Here is a 25,801-nt window from a genome sequence, read left to right on the forward strand (position 1 = left end):
TAGCTAACCGTTAGAGCCGTGATTGGTTAATATTAATTATCGAAACGGCGCAAGAAATTATAGAACTAGAGAAACAGGAAATTGATAAACTTGAAACCTCTTTTAAACAATCACCCATACTCGAGGAAGCTAAAAAGAAACTGGAGGAAATCAATTATGATGTGGAAGGTTATAGGGAATACTTAACTAATAAAAAACTCAAAAAATTCCAAAAAGATGTAGAGAAATACAAAGTGGAGGGAGTATATCCATATACCCAGAAGGATTACTATACTAACAAAAACGAACCTAGGTGGGAAAGACCAAACTACCAAAGACCCATATATTCAAGGGGTGGGGTCAACAAACGAATCACATTTTCCGAGACCTCAGGCTCAGGAAGCGAGGAAGACACAGATAGACCACAAGAGAACCGAAGTGGCCCCAGTTTTGATAGGGAACCTTTTTTAGAGAGGCGCCCGAATCGGGGACAGAGAAATTACAGAGGATACAACAGATCAGAAGTTCCCCGGAACCATCCACCTCAATCCAGTACAAAGGAATACATAGCAACCAGGAGCAGACAGTACTGGAGGTAGGAGAATTTCCCATAGTAAATTTATCAAACAGGACCCTCAATAAAATAGAACAGGACGTGCTCCAGAAAGGGTTCAGTTTTGCCCCGACTAGTAATTATTCCCTTTTCAACCTAGAAAGTGATCTTAAGAATTTCTTCAGGAAAATTCGCCTGAACAGATTCTTTGAAAATAGAGAATATGTACCGCCACCTAGTATCACAGGACTTAAACCGAAATCCACCTTTTTCCCCGGTCTTCACCAACTAGACAAAAATGTGGAAATCTTTGAACGTGTTGTTGAGATGGACATTAAAACCCTTTATGACAAAACTGGCAATAAAAGATTAAATAACAATTTAACAAAAGAACAGAGATTGGCATTGGCAAATTTGCAAAAATGTGAGGAACTAACCATCAAACCAGCGGATAAAGGTGGAGGAGTGGTAGTTTTTAATACCCCTAAATACGAGGATAAGATTTGCGACCTACTAAATGTTAAAGAACACTATGAGAAATCCAAGCTCTCAGAGCTAAATACACTCAAAATAGAGGTAGCTGACCTTCTCAAAAAGGGTAGAGAGGAAGGGTTCATTAGTGACAGTGAATACAACTTCCTCCTCAACACTCATCCAGTTATGCCCGCTATCTACGGGCTGCCTAAAATACACAAAAACATGGCAGACCCTCCGATGAGGCCTATAATCAGTGGCATTGGCTCTATTCTAGAACCTTTGAGCCGTTATGTGGACTTCTTTCTTCAGCCAATAGTTAAGAAACAGAGGTCCTACTTGAAAGATACCGCACATGCCATCACCACATTTGAGGGTAGAGGGTTCAATAGGGCGACCCAGTTACTGGTCGCCCTAGACATTGAAGCCCTCTATACCAATATTCCACAAAATGATACGATTGAGGTTATCGCATCAATTCTGGAAAGGGTAGATTTGAGAGGCGGTAACAGCAGCTTCATCATGTCCTGTATTTATTTCATCCTTAAGAGAAACTATTTCCTTTGCAAGGATGACCTATTCCTTCAGGTCAAGGGGACCAGCATGGGGGCCACTTGTGCCCCCAGTCTGGCCTGCTTGTACGTGGCAAGTTCGAGGAGAAACATATCTTCAACGAGGTTGCCCCTTTCTTCGAGAATATCTCTTGCTGGTACCGCTATATAGATGATATCATCTTCATCTGGAGAGGTACCAGCAAAGAATTAGATTATTTTTTGGAATGGCTGAACCTTGGAGATCCAAACTTAAAATTCACTGGACATCAAAGTAATCAGAAAGTGGAGTTTCTTGACATAGTAATTAAAGATGATGAGGGTACCCTTAAAGTGGAATTATACACAAAACCCACTGACAAAAACTCCCTTCTCCTCTACTCCAGCAATCACCCCAAGGCCCAAAAAGACAATGTGCCATTCGGTGAATTCCTCAGACTAAGAAGGAACTGTACCGACCTAGAGGATTACTATAGACATGCAGAGAATACAAAAACCAAATTGAAAAATAGGGCATATCCTAATGAATTAATTAAAAATGCTCTTAAACTGGCACGTTTTTATGATAGGGACAGCTTACTGGTTCAGAATAGAAACACCAACAAGAAGACAATGAAATTGGATAGAATAGTGTTTGTGATACAATATTCACACGTTAGCAATCAAATTAAGAATATAGTTAATCGACACTGCAAAATCCTCAATTACAACAGTGAAATACAACTCAATAGACCCCTCTTTTCCTTTCGGAGGAACAAAACGATTAGAAACAGTCTGGTTCACACATACAGGCCGTCTAAAGAGAGTCATCGGAATCTTCTAGGCACCCCAGCAATAGGGAACTATAAGTGTGGGACATGCTCTCTATGCCCCCACTGCATAGTCAGCAAAAACATCGAACATAATGGCAAAACAGTTATCCCCCAAACTCTTAACAACTGCCGTAGTCAGAATGTAATCTACCTGCTCCTGTGCCTGTGCAACTTGGGCTATGTGGGGGAGACCAGCAGAGAGTTACGAACGAGGGTAGTTGAACACAAATCAGCTATCCGAACTAACAAAAGCAATGCCCCACTAACAGAACACTTCAACACACTAAACCATTCCTGTGAGGACCTTAGATGGTTTATCCTCGAGAAAGTCAGGATTAACAGAAGAGAAGGTGATATTGATAAAACGAGAAAGATTAGGGAGCAGTGGTACTTTTGCCACCTTAAAACCATAGCAAAAGGCCTAATCACTAGGGAAGACTGGACGAAATGCCTATAAGTACCGCCCACTGCGACACAATCCTGTTACTTTTTACTCTCTTACAACAACGTGTTGGACCATACAGCGGTTTCCTGTAAAGATGAATATTGCATCACTCACACCTAACTACCAATATACATTGCACTGTCTCCCAGTCGATTTCTAACTTGCAGCTTTTAAAATGAAATTCATGAGACACTGAACACGGTCAGATTACATTGTTTCTTCTTCCCATCTCTTAAAGACACATCCAGTTAGAGAGCAACCATGCCAATCTCCGTTTTGTTACCACCAGCTTACAATTTACCCATACTACGAGGACCTTTTCCCATATACAGTTTTTTCCGTGCGTGTCAGGAACAACGGCAGATAGCTCAAGTAACCCCGCACAGAACGTGACTATGATTGGCTTAATGTCGAGCCAATCAAATAATTGCAACCATCTCAGGGTAGACGGAATCCTCCCCCTTCCACTTTTGCCGTTTAACATAATTCCCTACACTCACACACACTGAATACATCTTTTGGGAATAATGCAGCGGACCTGATAGAGAACCGCATAGAACAGGAGGTGGAGCAACTCGCTACATAGACTAGACCTATCAACTCCTCTGCTTAGTAGGAACAATATTCTAATTAGCCCGCCTAGAGCCTTCCTTTATTGATTGGTCCTGCGAACTTCCTCTCCGGACCAATCACATAGCAACAGGGGGTACTTTAAATCGTGTTAACTCAGGTGCATTGTAGATTGAATACAGAACCCCAACAGATGCGAGACACGATCCGTACTTGAAGGTGAGCTTCCGCGATTATCAGCCGACACAAACATAGAGCGGCGCCGTTTTTCTTAAACTAACGAGTGGTTTGGTCTTTCTCATCTTGTATTTGTATTAGGCCATATTATTGACCTGGATGAATTTTACCAGAATCTCCTGAACCTCCCTGTACCAAGACGTTATATACAACTCTCAGTGGAGGTGAGCTACCGACATTAGAAGTCAGGGCCTATACAGCGTGACGTCATTGATCCCTGAGTAATTAACGCTCGATTTATCATCTTTTTGTATGCTTTACAGGCCATCCATTGACCTGGAACTTTCTACTATCCATCCCCTAAAAACACAATCTGAACACCTGGCGAGGAGATATTTGGGCTTTTCTCCCTTCAGGTATGTGGTTTGGAGTTAATAGTAATGTCCTCCCTCTGATAATACGTAACTTTGGGTAGATCATATTGAACTTTTAAATTCTGAATTCTCTCAACTCCTAGATTACACAAAAGATATTCAAGACCTATCTATTACCGCCGGAGACTAGTATGCTGAGGATCTTGTAGTCTAGCCTCAGTAATGCAGGTATGCTATTTAGAATGACAACTGGCCCCCTTTTATGAATAACACAACTCTCTCAAGCATCCCCAGTTTTAATCAACTCTGATGTACATTATTCTTCTATTAGGGCTCGAGACTCCTTTATACAGATAAATAGGAAGCTGAATCTTCAGAGACAAGACGAATAACATTGTAATTAACCCCAGGTCACCTAAGCGACTATCAACAGGTAAACTCTGACCTTAATATCCACTATACAACTAATATGAGAACATGTGCCCTAATACCGGAGAGACAAATGTTGCAATCCTATTTAGCTGCCACGCAGATTATACATGTCCCCCCTCTATGACCTATAGCCGGTAGATTCTTACCAGTAGAGGAAACATAAAATAAGATCTTTACCATCAGAGACCCACCCATCCATTTTCCTTTTTAAGTTCTAGCACAATATTGTAAAGGGCTTTTATATGGCAGTAAGATAAGACTTTAGTACAAGTACATAACCAATTCTGAAAACATCCTAGATATCTAAGTCAGGTTTCCATCAATAGCTACTGGGTATGATGCGACATAGGACCATTGAGTGAAATGTCTCTTTACCTAATTGTCAGACTGTGGATTTTTGCCCTAATTATGTATAAATGGATACATTTGTGAAAGGGAATAAATGCTAGTAGGTGATCTGTTGTTGCAATTATGAATATAATAGATCATACGCAATGTTGTAACGACATGTATGTTTACCGTAGGGTGTTGTATCAGACCCAAAGACAACTAAGAACGGTCTTGAAAAAGGTGGAATAAATCAGTTCATACCACCGAAACGCGTCGACGCACTCCGAGTACAATTCGTGTCTCTATCACTTATGTTGATATATGAATGCTGTAATGATATAACATAGGAGATAATATCTGTGAGCAACGAATGTACAAATTGTATTTTACAATTTTTATGTTTTACAGTTTATGTCTGTCTTGCCAATTATGCAGGTCATAGTTGATTGTGTGTTATGTTGAGTCTTTTTCTTTTAGAATTGAAATTTGTTCAATAGTATTATGAATTATTTTTAACTATTTATGCTCAATAAATAATTTGTACAATATACATTGGTGTTCATAATAGATTTCATATTATTGTGATTTTCTTTAGGCTATGTGTTAACTAATTCCTACCATATTCTCAAGGGGATTCACCTTTTCTCAGGTAATTACGAGGTAAGCCACCCAAAGACCAGACTACCCTTGGATCTCGCGGAGCCCCTCTACCTACTTTTTTGCTATTTACCGTCCTGCTTGTTTTTTTCTTAACATTACAGAACTCTAGGGCCTACCCCGATCACGACATTGAGGGATATCATAATTAATTTACTCAGTAAGCTATGGCATTTAAATCCTGTCCGACCCATAATTTGCACTGCCCGTCAGACTAGGGCACATAGAGCCATCTCACCTCTCGATTACACCAACCACACAGGATCATGGCTACAATACAGTATTCAGACCGTAGAAATATTAACATGATCCTAGCCGTAACTTTTTAATTCAACCCGCATGGTCACGGGTATTACAGTGTTAAGACCTTGAGGTACATTATAGCTATACCTGCACGATATTACCGACCCTTGCTTGATCTCACCAACACGGGGCACTTTGCTCAATACCATATTCCCTTGAATACGGGATGAAGGGCCAGAAGTTGGTAAATACAATTTACCGATTCTAAAATACCAAATTTTATCGATTCAGTATTTTGGAATGTATAAATGGTATGTAGGTATTATTTCGGTAATTCTTACCAAATCTGTAAAATTCAGTAAATACAGATTCAGTTTTTTACCAAATCGGTATTCCCCATTCATTCCCATGGGCCTGGAGGCCCATAGGAATGATTTGGGAATACCGATTCAGTAAATACCGAATCAGTAAGGGGAAGACCTGCAAGGGTGGCAGGGTGTCACATTGACACCCTCTTGCACCCCTGAATAGTGCATGGGTGCACATGTGGCAGACATACATGCCCTAAGGGCATGTATGTCTGCCACATGGCCCTGTTAAAAAAAAAAAAATTGCTTTTTTAACAGTTTTCGTTATTTACCACCAACTTGTAGTTGGTGGTAAATATGGAATCTGTATAGGTGAAAAGTACTCACTTGAGTGCTTCCTACATTTCAGATTAGGTAATTTACCTAATCGGTATTTAAGAATTCGGTAATTTACCGAATTCTTAAATACTGATTCGGTAAATTACCGAATCTGAAATGTAGCCACCTACATCCCAAATGACTAATACCGATCGGTAACAGCCAAAATTCTGTAATTTCGGCCATTACTGACCGGTATTAGGGTTCCTACATCTGGCCCCAAGTGAGTTATAACCACTTCGGCTCACTACTAAAAACCTACGTTAGCGCCATTGAACAACCGTCGCCTCCTTCTCTCCCTGAAAAACCCTGATTCCTGTCGGACCAAACAACATGAATATCACTCTTGTAACTATATAAACTTTTTCTTCTTTATCAAATTACTGTCCTGAATGAAATGTTCTTTTGTGTTTTATGTGCCATGCTCATGTGCTACTATTTCGCTCCTATTCTCCGTATAAATGCCTTTTTTAATTGTTACCGGTCCATGGTACTAAACACGAACTTTGTCACCTTGTATTTATTTGATTATGCATAATGGTTTTACCGGCGACGCACGATGACTTAGTTCGCCTGTCTCGCCCTCCTTTTCAATGATGCACGGTTCAACCTTTTTCACAGAAAATATGTGATTCATTTACTATCAATCCACGGCACTTAACTCGATGTGTACTGTGAATTTAACGGCAACGCACAATGCCGTTAACTGATTCTAAATGTACGGTCTACGCCCAATATGCCTTCTACCACTTGTATATTCTTTTTGACTTTTGATGATCTGACTATCCCACATTGTCCTGCTTCTAAAACTTGTCCCGATGTTTGTCAATCTATTACATGACTCTATCGCTATTTCTCCTTGTATTTAACTTCCAATCATGAATCGCTATACCTTTGTTCAAACTTACCACGGATTGCCCTTTCACATGACATTTAACCTCTTCCATGCTCATGACGGCTCCCTATGATTTTCGTATCCGCATTCTCAGTACATAGGCGTCGCATGTACTGAGAATGCGGATACGAAAATCATAGGATATATCGGTAATTGGAAACTGAACTAACCTTTGTTACGGACGATTGGAAGAAGAGATAAGATCCACTTTCGATTTTGGAATTATATTCGCGTTTGAATATTCAACAAATTTTAACTTCATTTGGACTTGAAACATATAATGAATTGCCCTGAGGAAGTCCGTGGTTGATTGAACACAGGACGAAACACGTGTTGGCTAGTGGCAGCTAATTCTGTTCCTCTGAAGAAATACATAATCGTTGGAATAAAGAAGAAAACTGTGAAGAACAACTTGTCTCTATGAACTTTTTACGTGGAGTATGAGCTCAGGATATACCTCATGTTCAGAGTGAATTTGACCTTGTGGCTTGCATTGGGCTTTGAGTGGATTCTATCAGCTCAAAAATAAAGTCCCTGAACTGGTCAGGGGGATAAACTGCTAACTTTGGCAAAGTGAAATATGACACTGGAAACAACTTTGAACAATCGAGATTCAACATCCTTACTTTAAAATGAGCTTACACCCTTAATTTTTCTAGCTAAATTTTATGTCTTCAACCCAAATAAAGCTGTTCTTCAGTTTTCTGGCATATATCTTTCTGGTAATTCCTTAATATTTATAGCTAAAGATTCTGGGGCAGATTTACAAGCCCCCTTAGCCACCAGTACGTCACTTTTCATGGCGTACTGGAGGCGCAGGGGGCTCCTCCATATTTACACAGACAAGAAAAGCCACCCTGCGTGACTTTTTCTCTCTTTGTAAATACGGCCCCTCCACATGCAACACTTTGCATTGAAGGGGCATTTCATTGGTGTTGCTGTGGGTGTTCCCACGCGGGAAACATCCTTTGCAACGCAACTTTTACCACGCAGTGCCTTTACGACGCAACTTTTACAACGCAAACCATTACAACACATTGCGCTGGGGGACGCTCTAGGATAGGGAATAGGTTTAATGTACTATCCAACACCTTCCCTACTATCCACGGGGACTGGAGTTGGAATAGTAAATTAAACTATTCACAATCCAGCACCCCAAAGCACTATGCGTCGTAATGGTATGCGTTGTAAAACTTGCGATGTAATGTCATACATCCTTCCTACGCAACACCCATGGAACAAGACACATCTCCAGATTCATGAGAAATCGTTAATCTGGAATTGCGACAGAATGCTACACCGCCCTAGAGGTGGCATAGGGAGGCGCAACAAGGAGAAATGATTTCATTTCATCTTCTTTTTTCCTCTTTCAATGCATGCTGCATTCTACAGCATGCTTTGAAAGAGGAAAAGGCCTTTAGTGATTGTTTTTGTGCAGGAAAGTCCCCCTTCCTGCACCAAAACAATCTCCCCATGGCGAGGTGTCCTTGGTGCAAGAGTGCCTGTTTGTGCGCCAGCGCAGGGGAGAGCACAGGAATGCAACATATTATTGTAAATATGTCACAATCCTGTGCTCTGAAAGTGCTGCAGCGTTGTGCAGCCAAAGGGCTTGCGGTGCCGCGCTGCGGCACTTTCTTGTTGAACTGCCCCCTGTGCGTTTATGTTTGTACAACACTGCAACTGTTTACTTTCGTTAATTTCCTAAAATTCTACAAAAAAACCTAATAAATGGAATTGTTTTGTTTGTTAACGGGTGTAAAAAAAAGAAAAATAGGTTTTGCTGAGGAAAAAACTAAATTAATTTATTTAGTTCATGAAAATAAAAATATTTAACGAAAACCTGTCGAGCTGTCACTGCAGGCATATTTGAAAGAAATATTTAAAAATATCAAGCTCAGAATATTGCAAAATGATGTTTTGTTATGTTTTGTTAAGTGATGTAATGAGGATTTGTAAAGTGTGACTTATCACCGAGGGGTGTCCAGGTGCTGGAGCACGTGTGGAGGTCTTCTCCTGGGTGTTAGTTGAAGAGCCAGGTTTTCAGCTTCTTGCAGACTTCAAGAAGCGAGTAGGAGGCCACCGTGTGTAGAGGGTGGTGTTCCACAGGGTGTGAGGTAGGTCAAGGCTTGGCCTCCTATTCTGCTTTTGCAGATGCAAGGTGTGTGCGAGAGAGAGTGAGGCAGAGTGTAGGTGTCTGCTGGGCTGGAGGAAGTAGCGGTGGTAGTTGAGGTAGGCTGGTCCAGTGTTGTGTAGGGCCTTGTATGGGAGTGTGAGGAGTTTGAATTGGCATTCTTTGTGTATCTGCAGCTGGTGGCGATCTCTGAGCTGAGGTGTGATGTGCACGTGCAATGGGAGATCCAGGAATAGTCTAGCAGTGGCAATCTGGATGGTCTGAAGATGGTTGAGGAGGTGGTTGGGGATTCTGACAAACACTCCGTTCCTGTAGTCAAGTGTGCTGGTGACCAGGGCTTGATTGGCAGAATACTTAGTGCTCTTGGGCATACATCTGAAGATCGTTTTGAAGATGCGTAGCATGTGTAAGTGGGAGGAGCCGACTGTGTTCACCTGTGCCGCCATGTTGCGTATGTCTTCTAAGGTGATTCCCCCTAGCAGTTTTTTGGTGGGATTAATATTTAGTTTCCAAGAGTTGTTAGCTGCTGGAAGTAAATGAATTAAGGGCGAGCCGGACCTCACTTACCTGATGTGAGGATCATTGAGTTGCAGTACTTATCTGACCCCGCTGCGCAGGTGCTCTGAGTGTCGCAGCTCCCAGTGGTTTGAGGGCACACATAGCACTTCAAGGAGTGAGCTGAAAAGGGAAAGAAACCAAACATAAGTGACATATGCAGAAGTGCTGCGCTCCCACAGTGCTGTTCCTCTTCCATTAGTTCCATCCTTCATTTTGCCTTACATATTGTTTACACATAACTGATTGCATATGAGTTTAGAAGAATTTGGTGTTGAGTTTTATCCCCACAATGGAAAATGACTGCCCACCCCATAAACACTGGCCACCTTAGAGGATAGTGTAACATACAGCAAGAGCTTTTGCTTGCTCTCAGCAGCTGCAAAGTCTCAGCAGGGTTGTCGTGGCGTCATAGGTGGAGGGCTGGGGGCAGGAGGGGCAGAGAGTGGCAAGGCAAGGTTGGGCAGAGCATGTCTACAACTACTTGCTGTCATGTGGGTGAGGAGGGAGGGGGCGCACAGCCCCACCATGCACCGCTCTAACCCTGGAGCTGCTTCAGTATCTAAGTGGACAATGGCAGGGCTGGGAGGGTTCATGGACCCCTGCTCCTGGCCAGGACCTCTGGCTGCCTCCAGTTGATGTGGGCATGGAGCTGTTTGTGATCCTTGTGGGAGGAGAGGAAGGGCGGCGGTTGCCCTGTCTGCCCTGGGATCTGCGTGTAGCCAGGTGTGTCCTGTACCCAGCTTTGCTGCTCTGAACCAGGTCCTGGATGAGGACAGCATTGTATGGTCTCCCAGGGGTACTGCAGCGGTAGGGCGGGGACCAGTTTTGCTTTCGCCCACAGCCTTTACCCAGGTACAGCACTTACACATTTTGGATTACCGGCCCAAGAAATTGTGGAACTTTTTAATTCACTTTGAAAAACAACTTCTTTGCCTACATTCCACGTAACAGATCCAGGTGTCGATTACAAGAGACCCACCAGAATTACACGATATTGGTTTTCACAAAGAGAGTTCGGAGGCTGAAAGAGCAAACATCTCTGTGTGAAACTCCAAGGAAAAACGAGCAAGACCTGGTGTGTAAACACTAACTCCAACACCGTCCCCACAAACGTCACCCCCTTGATAAGTGTGTTCCAGATTTAGCAGGATACCCATTAATGGCTTTTCTGGGATGACCAAGAATGAGGCTCTTAAATGACCCCTGTAAAGATTTGTACCACAGAAGGGCCTCGATGGGGAGCTGTGGTCAGCTTCTTCCCGAAGTGGCCTTTACAACTCCATTGAGTAGAGGTAGCCCATTAGGCCCACCTGGGCTTCGGCTTCAGCTCACACAGACTCACCCCTTGAATTTACATGAGTTTGAATTAGAATTTGAAATTCAAGAGTATTTGATAGCCCTAGGAAAGGAAGGCAGCAAGTGTGCAAAAATCCTACTGCTTTCGACTGGGGTAGTAGCTGCAACAAAAAGACTTGAAAAAGGCCTTCTGGCCGTGCAATATCTACATGAAAAAGGCTTGATAAAGGCTCATGAGTTTGAATTAGAATTTGAAATTCAAATGAAGCATAGACGTGCCAAAGATACCTATTTTTTAACCCCTTGCCTGCTTATAAAGGAACCACACCGTCATGAGTCATGGGCTGCGTGTGCCCATGTCGGCGTGGTTCTGTCATGCGGCTGCCGCTCCTCCCACATGGCATTAATTCCCAGGCTGTGCGGCCAAATCAATGAGTGGGCGGGGCCAATACGGAACCACACCGTCATGAGCACACGCCGTCGGTAACTCTTGACGGCGTGGTTCCGTCATGAACACAGCAGCGCCATGCTCACCTCCAAACCCCACGCGCCACGGCAAAATTCACGCTGCGGTGAAGGGTTTAAATATTTTCTGTATTTAATAGTTTCTTCATCCAGGATCCAGTAAAGGGGGTTGCTATAGGTTCTCTGCCGTTTGAGAGAGTACATTAATCTCCTTGTGGACTTTCATGTAGTGGAGCCTTGACCGGCTCTGTGTTGATTCCATCTCCTGGCCAGAGATATTTTGGGGCGTGAAGACTGGTGGGAAGATAGACAAGAGAAGCAGACAAAAACCAGGAAGATCTCCAACCAATGTGGAGACGCCCTGTAGGGGAACCAATAAGCTCATGTGTGGAAGAGTCTACTTACAGCTCATATGTGACTCTGCCCTGTAGTAGCAAGGTGAACAACCACACCCAAGAAGGATCACTCATTCAGTTGGACCCAGCGTCAGTGTGCAGGGAGTCAGGTTGTATTTTAGGTGAGTCACAGGACACACATTAAGGATGCAGAATGTGAGCACCAGTGAGATTTGGTGAATGCACCCTCTACCGAGGCTGAGACTGAGTGTCTGCTCTGTTCAGTCTACACCAGTGTGTCTGTGGGAGAAGGGCTCCACACAGCCGCACACAATATAGATGTTCAGCTCTATACTGCCCCAGAGAAGATCATCTATAGGTGATCAGTTCTGTGCAGTCCCACACTAGTTCATCTATAGATGTTCAGCGCTGTACAGCCCCACACAAGATCATCTATAGATGTTCAGCTCCATACAGCCCCACACAATATATATCATCTATAAATGTTCAGCTCTATACTGCCCCAGAGAAGATCATCTATAGGTTATCAGTTCTGTGCAGTCCCACACAAGTTCATCTATAGATGATGACATCTATACAGCCCCACGCAAGATCATCTGTAAGTGACGGGCTCTACATAATCACTGACAATATTATCTTTTGATGATGAGCTCTGCCCTGCCACACAAATAAGGTCACCTGTAAGTGACACACTCTACACAGCCCCATACACGATCATCTGCAGATGATGAGCTCTGCACAGCCCCAAACAACATCATCTGCAGGTGATGAATCAGAACAGCCCCACACAAGATCATTTGCAGGTGATGAATCGGCAGAGCCCCACACAAGATCATCTGCAGGTGATGAATCGGAACAGCCCCACACAAGATCATCTGCAGGTGATGAATCGGAACAGCCCCACACAAGATCATCCACAGGTGATGAATCGGCAGAGCCCCACACAAGATCATCCACAGGTGATGAATCGGCAGAGCCCCACACAAGATCATCTGCAGGTGATGAATTGGCAGAGCCCCACTGTGAGAAGTTGTCCTGATGTATGATGTCTACAGTTCTGTTCCGACTGGACTAGGACTACCAAACTTTAGAGTTAGGCACTAGAGGTGTGTACCAGTGTAAGAACACCGGCTCTAGTAAGTTACCTCACCCACAGGAAGCGGGTGCATAGGTGCCAAAGTGTGCCGGCTTTCGTCACGCAGTTCGATGGTGCCTGAGGATGAAGATGCTGCAGGCGTCCAGGAGAGAAGTGTCCGGTGCGATCCAAGGGTGGATCGAAGTTGAAGAGTACCTGAAAGCAGAGGGGACAGAGTATGGGTCACGAGTCAGTGACCAGGGTGGAACCAGGAAGGAACCAGGCAATGTTGGGCGCAATCAGGTCGATATCGGGTGCCTTGTCTCCGCTGCCACGTGGACTCTGGGGCACCGAGGATGTCCTGGAGTGGATCACTGTGGTACTGAAACCATTTTGTGAACGGCAGCCATTTTGTGGATTGCCCTTACAGTAGGCCCTCACTGTGGCAGAACAAGTATTTACGACATAACTTTAGCATGGGTTTGTGCTGACTCCTGCATGACCTGGCGAAAGCTGACTCCCTTGCCCGAGGCTGACCTCGTTGAGCCAGTTCCTTGTTAGGCAGCTGGTCAGATAGAGATCAAAGAGCAGGACATTGCAATGTTTATTGTACACGCACACACCCCTTTATCTTGCTCCTATCTGTTTCTGTTCCTTCTTTATGGTCTATTTATGATGTGGGCTGCGGGCCTTTTCATTATGGGTCTTGTCCAGCTTGTCTAAAGAAGAATGTTTATTATGGGTTTGTTTGATGATTAATTTTGGGCTGGACAAACTGAAAAGTGGGTTTGTCATCCTACAGTGCTTTGTGTGCACGTCCTGGGAGTGACCAACAATAATGTACTTCAAAGAGAAAATGTGTGCCTAGGGCATAATAATTGGTATAAAAGGTCTGTGCTGAGACCATTCAGGAATTTTTACAACAAGGGGTGGTGATGGACAGAGTCTCTGAATTAAGCAGAATACTCTCACCCAGTCAAGAGATCAGGGCTAGATCCAACACCGTTTTTTAGCTCATTGCACCATCCCAGTTTCAGAACCTGGCTGTATGCAAATTAGTCTGTCCCTGGCCCAGTGCATCATGGGAACATTGCAGACCAGACTACAAAAGCCAATTCTTACACTGGGAAGGAAACAAGCTTCCGGGGACCGGTTTCTGGCATTTCAGCCGTCTTCGGCCCGGCTTGCTTGAATCCTGATGGTGCAATGAGCAAGGGACTCACATCTGAGTATACCCTTCCACGCTTAGGGTGGACAAATTTTTTTACAACAAGGGGTGGTGATGGACAGAGTCTCTGAATTAAGCAGAATACTCTCACCCAGTCAAGAGATCAGGGCTAGATCCAACACCGTTTTTTAGCTCATTGCACCATCCCAGTTTCAGAACCTGGCTGTATGCAAATTAGTCTGTCCCTGGCCCAGTGCATCATGGGAACAGGGCAGACCAGACTACAAAAGCCAATTCTTACACTGGGAAGGAAACAAGCTTCCGGGGACCGGTTTCTGGCATTTCAGCCGTCTTCGGCCCGGCTTGCTTGAATCCTGATGGTGCAATGAGCAAGGGACTCACATCTGAGTATACCCTTACACGTTTAGGGTGGACAAAGATTTTTACAACAAGGGGTGGTGATGGACAGAGTCTCTGAATTAAGCAGAATACTCTCACCCAGTCAAGAGATCAGGGCTAGATCCAACACCGTTTTTTAGCTCATTGCACCATCCCAGTTTCAGAACCTGGCTGTATGCAAATTAGTCTGTCCCTGGCCCAGTGCATCATGGGAACAGGGCAGACCAGACTACAAAAGCCAATTCTTACACTGGGAAGGAAACAAGCTTCCGGGGACCGGTTTCTGGCATTTCAGCCGTCTTCGGCCCGGCTTGCTTGAATCCTGATGGTGCAATGAGCAAGGGACTCACATCTGAGTATACCCTTCCACGCTTAGGGTGGACAAAAATTTTTACAACAAGGGGTGGTGATGGACAGAGTCTCTGAATTAAGCAGAATACTCTCACCCAGTCAAGAGATCAGGGCTAGATCCAACACCGTTTTTTAGCTCATTGCACCATCCCAGTTTCAGAACCTGGCTGTATGCAAATTAGTCTGTCCCTGGCCCAGTGCATCATGGGAACAGGGCAGACCAGACTACAAAAGCCAATTCTTACACTGGGATGGAAACAAGCTTCCGGGGACCGGTTTCTGGCATTTCAGCCGTCTTCGGCCCGGCTTGCTTGAATCCTGATGGTGCAATGAGCAAGGGACTCACATCTGAGTATACCCTTCCACGCTTAGGGTGGACAAAAATTTTTACAACAAGGGGTGGTGATGGACAGAGTCTCTAAATTAAGCAGAATACTCTCACCCAGTCAAGAGATCAGGGCTAGATCCAACACCGTTTTTTAGCTCATTGCACCATCCCAGTTTCAGAACCTGGCTGTATGCAAATTAGTCTGTCCCTGGCCCAGTGCATCATGGGAACAGGGCAGACCAGACTACAAAAGCCAATTCTTACACTGGGAAGGAAACAAGCTTCCGGGGACCGGTTTCTGGCATTTCAGCCGTCTTCGGCCCGGCTTGCTTGAATCCTGATGGTGCAATGAGCAAGGGACTCACATCTGAGTATACCCTTTCACGCTTAGGGTGGACAAAAATTTTTACAACAAGGGGTGGTGATGGACAGAGTCTCTGAATTAAGCAGAATACTCTCACCCAGTCAAGAGATCAGGGCTAGATCCAACACCGTTTTTTAGCTCATTGCACCATCCCAGTTTCAGAACCTGGCTGTATGCAAATTAGTCTGTCCCTGGCCCAGTGCATCATGGGAACAGGGCAGACCAGACTACAAAAGCCAATTCTTACACTGGGATGGAAACAAGCTTCCGGGGACCGGTTTCTGGCATTTCAGCCGTCTTCGGCCCGGCTTGCTTGAATCCTGATGGTGCAATGAGCAAGGGACTCACATCTGAGTATACCCTTCCACGCTTAGGGTGGACAAAAATTTTTACAACAAGGGGTGGTGATGGACAGAGTCTCTAAATTAAGCAGAATACTCTCACCCAGTCAAGAGATCAGGGCTAGATCCAACACCGTTTTTTAGCTCATTGCACCATCCCAGTTTCAGAACCTGGCTGTATGCAAATTAGTCTGTCCCTGGCCCAGTGCATCATGGGAACAGGGCAGAACAGACTACAAAAGCCAATTCTTACACTGGGAAGGAAACAAGCTTCCGGGGACCGGTTTCTGGCATTTCAGCCGTCTTCGGCCCGGCTTGCTTGAATCCTGATGGTGCAATGAGCAAGGGACTCACATCTGAGTATACCCTTCCACGCTTAGGGTGGACAAAAATTTTTACAACAAGGGGTGGTGATGGACAGAGTCTCTGAATTAAGCAGAATACTCTCACCCAGTCAAGAGATCAGGGCTAGATCCAACACCGTTTTTTAGCTCATTGCACCATCCCAGTTTCAGAACCTGGCTGTATGCAAATTAGTCTGTCCCTGGCCCAGTGCATCATGGGAACAGGGCAGACCAGACTACAAAAGCCAATTCTTACACTGGGAAGGAAACAAGCTTCCGGGGACCGGTTTCTGGCATTCCAGCCGTCTTCGGCCCGGCTTGCTTGAATCCTGATGGTGCAATGAGCAAGGGACTCACATCTGAGTATACCCTTCCACGCTTAGGGTGGACAACATTTTTTACAACAAGGGGTGGTGATGGACAGAGTCTCTGAATTAAGCAGAAAACTCTCACCCAGTCAAGAGATCAGGGCTAGATCCAACACCGTTTTTTAGCTCATTGCACCATCCCAGTTTCAGAACCTGGCTGTATGCAAATTAGTCTGTCCCTGGCCCAGTGCATCATGGGAACAGGGCAGACCAGACTACAAAAGCCAATTCTTACACTGGGAAGGAAACAAGCTTCCGGGGACCGGTTTCTGGCATTTTAGCCGTCTTCGGCCCGGCTTGCTTGAATCCTGATGGTGCAATGAGCAAGGGACTCACATCTGAGTATACCCTTCCACGCTTAGGGTGGACAAAATTTTTTACAACAAGGGGTGGTGATGGACAGAGTCTCTGAATTAAGCAGAATACTCTCACCCAGTCAAGAGATCAGGGCTAGATCCAACACCGTTTTTTAGCTCATTGCACCATCCCAGTTTCAGAACCTGGCTGTATGCAAATTAGTCTGTCCCTGGCCCAGTGCATCATGGGAACAGGGCAGACCAGACTACAAAAGCCAATTCTTACACTGGGAAGGAAACAAGCTTCCGGGGACCGGTTTCTGGCATTTCAGCCGTCTTCGGCCCGGCTTGCTTGAATCCTGATGGTGCAATGAGCAAGGGACTCACATCTGAGTATACCCTTCCACGCTTAGGTTGGACAAATTTTTTTACAACAAGGTGTGGTGATGGACAGAGTCTCTGAATTAAGCAGAAAACTCTCACCCAGTCAAGAGATCAGGGCTAGATCCAACACCGTTTTTTAGCTCATTGCACCATCCCAGTTTCAGAACCTGGCTGTATGCAAATTAGTCTGTCCCTGGCCCAGTGCATCATGGTAACAGGGCAGAACAGACTACAAAAGCCAATTCTTACACTGGGAAGTAAACAAGCTTCCGGGGACCGGTTTCTGGCATTTCAGCCGTCTTCGGCCCGGCTTGCTTGAATCCTGATGGTGCAATGAGCAAGGGACTCACATATGAGTATACCCTTCCACGCTTAGGGTGGACAAAAGTTTTTACAACAAGGGGTGGTGATGGACAGAGTCTCTGAATTAAGCAGAATACTCTCACCCAGTCAAGAGATCAGGGCTAGATCCAACACCGTTTTTTAGCTCATTGCACCATCCCAGTTTCAGAACCTGGCTGTATGCAAATTAGTCTGTCCCTGGCCCAGTGCATCATGGGAACAGGGCAGACCAGACTACAAAAGCCAATTCTTACACTGGGAAGGAAACAAGCTTCCGGGGACCGGTTTCTGGCATTTCAGCCGTCTTCGGCCCGGCTTGCTTGAATCCTGATGGTGCAATGAGCAAAGGACTCACATCTGAGTATACCCTTCCACGCTTAGGGTGGAAAAACATTTTTACAACAAGGGGTGGTGATGGACAGAGTCTCTGAATTAAGCAGAATACTCTCACCCAGTCAAGAGATCAGGGCTAGATCCAACACCGTTTTTTAGCTCATTGCACCATCCCAGTTTCAGAACCTGGCTGTATGCAAATTAGTCTGTCCCTGGCCCAGTGCATCATGGGAACAGGGCAGACCAGACTACAAAAGCCAATTCTTACACTGGGAAGGAAACAAGCTTCCGGGGACCGGTTTCTGGCATTTCAGCCGTCTTCGGCCCGGCTTGCTTGAATCCTGATGGTGCAATGAGCAAGGGACTCACATCTGAGTATTGAGGAAAATTGAATTTTGCCTTGTCATGTGTGCCTACGTGTTCCACATCCTATGTAATATGTGCATGATCGATATGCATATATCCCCCTATGATCGATTAAAGACGCAATTCTAGTTGTGTCCAACTTTAGTATGCCAGTTTCCAGTCCCCGTGAAAGCAACAAGTATTAGGCCTATGTTGCCAACGTTTTACATTATGCACGTTTATTCATTGAATTGTCCCCGTTTCCAGGCCTCAAAAAGGGCTCGGACACCAGATTCAAGCTCCAGTCTCCTGAAACCATTCCGAGGAGCGATGCAGCCCCCACCTGCATCCCTGACCCTTCGCTTACTTCCTGCCGCGCAGCGCAGTGCCCGGCCTGGCTCTGCCTGCCTGTCTGCCAAGAATATGTTATGCCTCTAGTTATCAGTTCAGCTCTCCGTCTTCACATTCCTAAGCTAACGAACCGCATAAACATCTTCAATTATAGTCTAGTCTTTCTGTCTCCATGCAAGTGAATTACTGTATTAATATTCATAGAAGATTCATAGCACACGCAATACATGTAGAATATATGCCTACACCAGCCTTAGTGTCCAGTAGCCTTTGCTCTGATAACTTTTAGATTCTGTCAACATGTACTCCAAACACAAGATACCAGATATGCTATAGGTACATGTCGTCCTGACATCGCAGACTTTAGTCTCCTCTTCTAGCACAGAAGTCAGAGCCCCCAGCTCTCCCCAGTTACACGTCATGGCCCGTTTGCGCGCACCACTAGGTTAAAGGTTCCAGCTGCCCAGGTAGCCCCCTCCATGTATCCACCCATTTTATGACACTTCTGTGACGTTCTCATCACATGTCTTCGTGCACGCCCTGTGCACGCCTTCTTTTCACGCCCATGTGTTCTTATCTTACGCTTGTCACTTGTTACGCCTACTGTATGCAATGTAATTCTAATGTTTTACTATATATACCTTGTACTGTTAATGAGACGTTGCAGCTGCCACTCGTGCCATTCTATTTCAGGCTGTTCAGATCCTGTCCCTTCCCTTGTGCCTGATTAAAGCCTGTGAGACTCAGATTCCCCGGATCCTGCCTCTTATTTATTGAGCTATCTGTTTTATTAATGTATTCAAAAATAGTACCGGTAATTAATTATTTATTTACCACAGTATACCCTTCCACGCTTAGGGTGGACAACATTTTTTACAACAAGGGGTGGTGATGGACAGAGTCTCTGAATTAAGCAGAAAACTCTCACCCAGTCAAGAGATCAGGGCTAGATCCAACACCGTTTTTTAGCTCATTGTACCATCCCAGTTTCAGAACCTGGCTGTATGCAAATTAGTCTGTCCCTGGCCCAGTGCATCATGGGAACAGGGCAGACCAGACTACAAAAGCCAATTCTTACACTGGGAAGGATACAAGCTTCCGGGGACCGGTTTCTGGCATTTCAGCCGTCTTCGGCCCGGCTTGCTTGAATCCTGATGGTGCAATGAGCAAGGGACTCACATCTGAGTATACCCTTCCACGCTTAGGGTGGACAAAATTTTTTACAACAAGGGGTGGTGATGGACAGAGTCTCTGAATTAAGCAGAATACTCTCACCCAGTCAAGAGATCAGGGCTAGATCCAACACCGTTTTTTAGCTCATTGCACCATCCCAGTTTCAGAACCTGGCTGTATGCAAATTAGTCTGTCCCTGGCCCAGTGCATCATGGGAACAGGGCAGACCAGACTACAAAAGCCAATTCTTACACTGGGAAGGAAACAAGCTTCCGGGGACCGGTTTCTGGCATTTCAGCCGTCTTCGGCCCGGCTTGCTTGAATCCTGATGGTGCAATGAGCAAGGGACTCACATCTGAGTATACCCTTCCACGCTTAGGGTGGACAAAAATTTTTACAACAAGGGGTGGTGATGGACAGAGTCTCTGAATTAAGCAGAATACTCTCACCCAGTCAAGAGATCAGGGCTAGATCCAACACCGTTTTTTAGCTCATTGCACCATCCCAGTTTCAGAACCTGGCTGTATGCAAATTAGTCTGTCCCTGGCCCAGTGCATCATGGGAACAGGGCAGACCAGACTACAAAAGCCAATTCTTACACTGGGAAGGAAACAAGCTTCCGGGGAACGGTTTCTGGCATTTCAGCCGTCGTCGGCCCGGCTTGCTTGAATCCTGATGGTGCAATGAGCAAGGGACTCACATCTGAGTATACCCTACCACGCTTAGGGTGGACAACATTTTTTACAACAAGGGGTGGTGATGGACAGAGTCTCTGAATTAAGCAGAATACTCTCACCCAGTCAAGAGATCAGGGCTAGATCCAACACCATTTTTTAGCTCATTGCACCATCCCAGTTTCAGAACCTGGCTGTATGCAAATTAGTCTGTCCCTGGCCCAGTGCATCATGGGAACAGGGCAGACCAGACTACAAAAGCCAATTCTTACATTGGGAAGGAAACAAGCTTCCGGGGACCGGTTTCTGGCATTTTAGCCGTCTTCGGCCCGGCTTGCTTGAATCCTGATGGTGCAATGAGCAAGGGACTCACATCTGAGTATACCCTTCCACGCTTAGGGTGGACAAAAATTTTTACAACAAGGGGTGGTGATGGACAGAGTCTCTGAATTAAGCAGAATACTCTCACCCAGTCAAGAGATCAGGGCTAGATCCAACACCGTTTTTTAGCTCATTGCACCATCCCAGTTTCAGAACCTGGCTGTATGCAAATTAGTCTGTCCCTGGCCCAGTGCATCATGGGAACAGGGCAGACCAGACTACAAAAGCCAATTCTTACACTGGGAAGGAAACAAGCTTCCGGGGACCGGTTTCTGGCATTCCAGCCGTCTTCGGCCCGGCTTGCTTGAATCCTGATGGTGCAATGAGCAAGGGACTCACATCTGAGTATACCCTTCCACGCTTAGGGTGGACAACATTTTTTACAACAAGGGGTGGTGATGGACAGAGTCTCTGAATTAAGCAGAAAACTCTCACCCAGTCAAGAGATCAGGGCTAGATCCAACACCGTTTTTTAGCTCATTGCACCATCCCAGTTTCAGAACCTGGCTGTATGCAAATTAGTCTGTCCCTGGCCCAGTGCATCATGGGAACAGGGCAGACCAGACTACAAAAGCCAATTCTTACACTGGGAAGGAAACAAGCTTCCGGGGACCGGTTTCTGGCATTTCAGCCGTCTTCGGCCCGGCTTGCTTGAATCCTGATGGTGCAATGAGCAAGGGACTCACATCTGAGTATACCCTTCCACGCTTAGGGTGGACAAAATTTTTTACAACAAGGGGTGGTGATGGACAGAGTCTCTGAATTAAGCAGAATACTCTCACCCAGTCAAGAGATCAGGGCTAGATCCAACACCGTTTTTTAGCTCATTGCACCATCCCAGTTTCAGAACCTGGCTGTATGCAAATTAGTCTGTCCCTGGCCCAGTGCATCATGGGAACAGGGCAGACCAGACTACAAAAGCCAATTCTTACACTGGGAAGGAAACAAGCTTCCGGGGACCGGTTTCTGGCATTTCAGCCGTCTTCGGCCCGGCTTGCTTGAATCCTGATGGTGCAATGAGCAAGGGACTCACATCTGAGTATACCCTTCCACGCTTAGGTTGGACAAATTTTTTTACAACAAGGTGTGGTGATGGACAGAGTCTCTGAATTAAGCAGAAAACTCTCACCCAGTCAAGAGATCAGGGCTAGATCCAACACCGTTTTTTAGCTCATTGCACCATCCCAGTTTCAGAACCTGGCTGTATGCAAATTAGTCTGTCCCTGGCCCAGTGCATCATGGTAACAGGGCAGAACAGACTACAAAAGCCAATTCTTACATTGGGAAGGAAACAAGCTTCCGGGGACCGGTTTCTGGCATTTTAGCCGTCTTCGGCCCGGCTTGCTTGAATCCTGATGGTGCAATGAGCAAGGGACTCACATCTGAGTATACCCTTCCACGCTTAGGGTGGACAAAAATTTTTACAACAAGGGGTGGTGATGGACAGAGTCTCTGAATTAAGCAGAATACTCTCACCCAGTCAAGAGATCAGGGCTAGATCCAACACCGTTTTTTAGCTCATTGCACCATCCCAGTTTCAGAACCTGGCTGTATGCAAATTAGTCTGTCCCTGGCCCAGTGCATCATGGGAACAGGGCAGACCAGACTACAAAAGCCAATTCTTACACTGGGAAGGAAACAAGCTTCCGGGGACCGGTTTCTGGCATTCCAGCCGTCTTCGGCCCGGCTTGCTTGAATCCTGATGGTGCAATGAGCAAGGGACTCACATCTGAGTATACCCTTCCACGCTTAGGGTGGACAACATTTTTTACAACAAGGGGTGGTGATGGACAGAGTCTCTGAATTAAGCAGAAAACTCTCACCCAGTCAAGAGATCAGGGCTAGATCCAACACCGTTTTTTAGCTCATTGCACCATCCCAGTTTCAGAACCTGGCTGTATGCAAATTAGTCTGTCCCTGGCCCAGTGCATCATGGGAACAGGGCAGACCAGACTACAAAAGCCAATTCTTACACTGGGAAGGAAACAAGCTTCCGGGGACCGGTTTCTGGCATTTCAGCCGTCTTCGGCCCGGCTTGCTTGAATCCTGATGGTGCAATGAGCAAGGGACTCACATCTGAGTATACCCTTCCACGCTTAGGGTGGACAAAATTTTTTACAACAAGGGGTGGTGATGGACAGAGTCTCTGAATTAAGCAGAATACTCTCACCCAGTCAAGAGATCAGGGCTAGATCCAACACCGTTTTTTAGCTCATTGCACCATCCCAGTTTCAGAACCTGGCTGTATGCAAATTAGTCTGTCCCTGGCCCAGTGCATCATGGGAACAGGGCAGACCAGACTACAAAAGCCAATTCTTACACTGGGAAGGAAACAAGCTTCCGGGGACCGGTTTCTGGCATTTCAGCCGTCTTCGGCCCGGCTTGCTTGAATCCTGATGGTGCAATGAGCAAGGGACTCACATCTGAGTATACCCTTCCACGCTTAGGTTGGACAAATTTTTTTACAACAAGGTGTGGTGATGGACAGAGTCTCTGAATTAAGCAGAAAACTCTCACCCAGTCAAGAGATCAGGGCTAGATCCAACACCGTTTTTTAGCTCATTGCACCATCCCAGTTTCAGAACCTGGCTGTATGCAAATTAGTCTGTCCCTGGCCCAGTGCATCATGGTAACAGGGCAGAACAGACTACAAAAGCCAATTCTTACACTGGGAAGTAAACAAGCTTCCGGGGACCGGTTTCTGGCATTTCAGCCGTCTTCGGCCCGGCTTGCTTGAATCCTGATGGTGCAATGAGCAAGGGACTCACATCTGAGTATACCCTTCCACGCTTAGGGTGGACAAAAGTTTTTACAACAAGGGGTGGTGATGGACAGAGTCTCTGAATTAAGCAGAATACTCTCACCCAGTCAAGAGATCAGGGCTAGATCCAACACCGTTTTTTAGCTCATTGCACCATCCCAGTTTCAGAACCTGGCTGTATGCAAATTAGTCTGTCCCTGGCCCAGTGCATCATGGGAACAGGGCAGACCAGACTACAAAAGCCAATTCTTACACTGGGAAGGAAACAAGCTTCCGGGGACCGGTTTCTGGCATTTCAGCCGTCTTCGGCCCGGCTTGCTTGAATCCTGATGGTGCAATGAGCAAAGGACTCACATCTGAGTATACCCTTCCACGCTTAGGGTGGAAAAACATTTTTACAACAAGGGGTGGTGATGGACAGAGTCTCTGAATTAAGCAGAATACTCTCACCCAGTCAAGAGATCAGGGCTAGATCCAACACCGTTTTTTAGCTCATTGCACCATCCCAGTTTCAGAACCTGGCTGTATGCAAATTAGTCTGTCCCTGGCCCAGTGCATCATGGGAACAGGGCAGACCAGACTACAAAAGCCAATTCTTACACTGGGAAGGAAACAAGCTTCCGGGGACCGGTTTCTGGCATTTCAGCCGTCTTCGGCCCGGCTTGCTTGAATCCTGATGGTGCAATGAGCAAGGGACTCACATCTGAGTATTGAGGAAAATTGAATTTTGCCTTGTCATGTGTGCCTACGTGTTCCACATCCTATGTAATATGTGCATGATCGATATGCATATATCCCCCTATGATCGATTAAAGACGCAATTCTAGTTGTGTCCAACTTTAGTATGCCAGTTTCCAGTCCCCGTGAAAGCAACAAGTATTAGGCCTATGTTGCCAACGTTTTACATTATGCACGTTTATTCATTGAATTGTCCCCGTTTCCAGGCCTCAAAAAGGGCTCGGACACCAGATTCAAGCTCCAGTCTCCTGAAACCATTCCGAGGAGCGATGCAGCCCCCACCTGCATCCCTGACCCTTCGCTTACTTCCTGCCGCGCAGCGCAGTGCCCGGCCTGGCTCTGCCTGCCTGTCTGCCAAGAATATGTTATGCCTCTAGTTATCAGTTCAGCTCTCCGTCTTCACATTCCTAAGCTAACGAACCGCATAAACATCTTCAATTATAGTCTAGTCTTTCTGTCTCCATGCAAGTGAATTACTGTATTAATATTCATAGAAGATTCATAGCACACGCAATACATGTAGAATATATGCCTACACCAGCCTTAGTGTCCAGTAGCCTTTGCTCTGATAACTTTTAGATTCTGTCAACATGTACTCCAAACACAAGATACCAGATATGCTATAGGTACATGTCGTCCTGACATCGCAGACTTTAGTCTCCTCTTCTAGCACAGAAGTCAGAGCCCCCAGCTCTCCCCAGTTACACGTCATGGCCCGTTTGCGCGCACCACTAGGTTAAAGGTTCCAGCTGCCCAGGTAGCCCCCTCCATGTATCCACCCATTTTATGACACTTCTGTGACGTTCTCATCACATGTCTTCGTGCACGCCCTGTGCACGCCTTCTTTTCACGCCCATGTGTTCTTATCTTACGCTTGTCACTTGTTACGCCTACTGTATGCAATGTAATTCTAATGTTTTACTATATATACCTTGTACTGTTAATGAGACGTTGCAGCTGCCACTCGTGCCATTCTATTTCAGGCTGTTCAGATCCTGTCCCTTCCCTTGTGCCTGATTAAAGCCTGTGAGACTCAGATTCCCCGGATCCTGCCTCTTATTTATTGAGCTATCTGTTTTATTAATGTATTCAAAAATAGTACCGGTAATTAATTATTTATTTACCACAGTATACCCTTCCACGCTTAGGGTGGACAACATTTTTTACAACAAGGGGTGGTGATGGACAGAGTCTCTGAATTAAGCAGAAAACTCTCACCCAGTCAAGAGATCAGGGCTAGATCCAACACCGTTTTTTAGCTCATTGTACCATCCCAGTTTCAGAACCTGGCTGTATGCAAA

General features: G+C 45.6%; 1 protein-coding gene across 1 annotated transcript in view; it reads right to left on the reverse strand.

Annotated features, from left to right (window-relative positions):
* LOC144828294 (uncharacterized) overlaps positions 1–25,801 on the reverse strand; it is a 124,357-nt gene that overhangs the window by 68,733 nt on the left and 29,823 nt on the right. Inside the window, exon 2 of the mRNA XM_078686374.1 lies at positions 9,877–9,987. Coding sequence (XP_078542500.1) covers positions 9,877–9,987 — 111 coding nt within the window. The remainder of the gene's footprint in view (positions 1–9,876; positions 9,988–25,801) is intronic.

The sequence above is a fragment of the Lissotriton helveticus genome, chromosome 4_1 (assembly GCF_964261635.1).
Source record: "Lissotriton helveticus chromosome 4_1, aLisHel1.1, whole genome shotgun sequence".
Classification (NCBI taxonomy): Eukaryota; Metazoa; Chordata; class Amphibia; order Caudata; family Salamandridae; genus Lissotriton; species Lissotriton helveticus.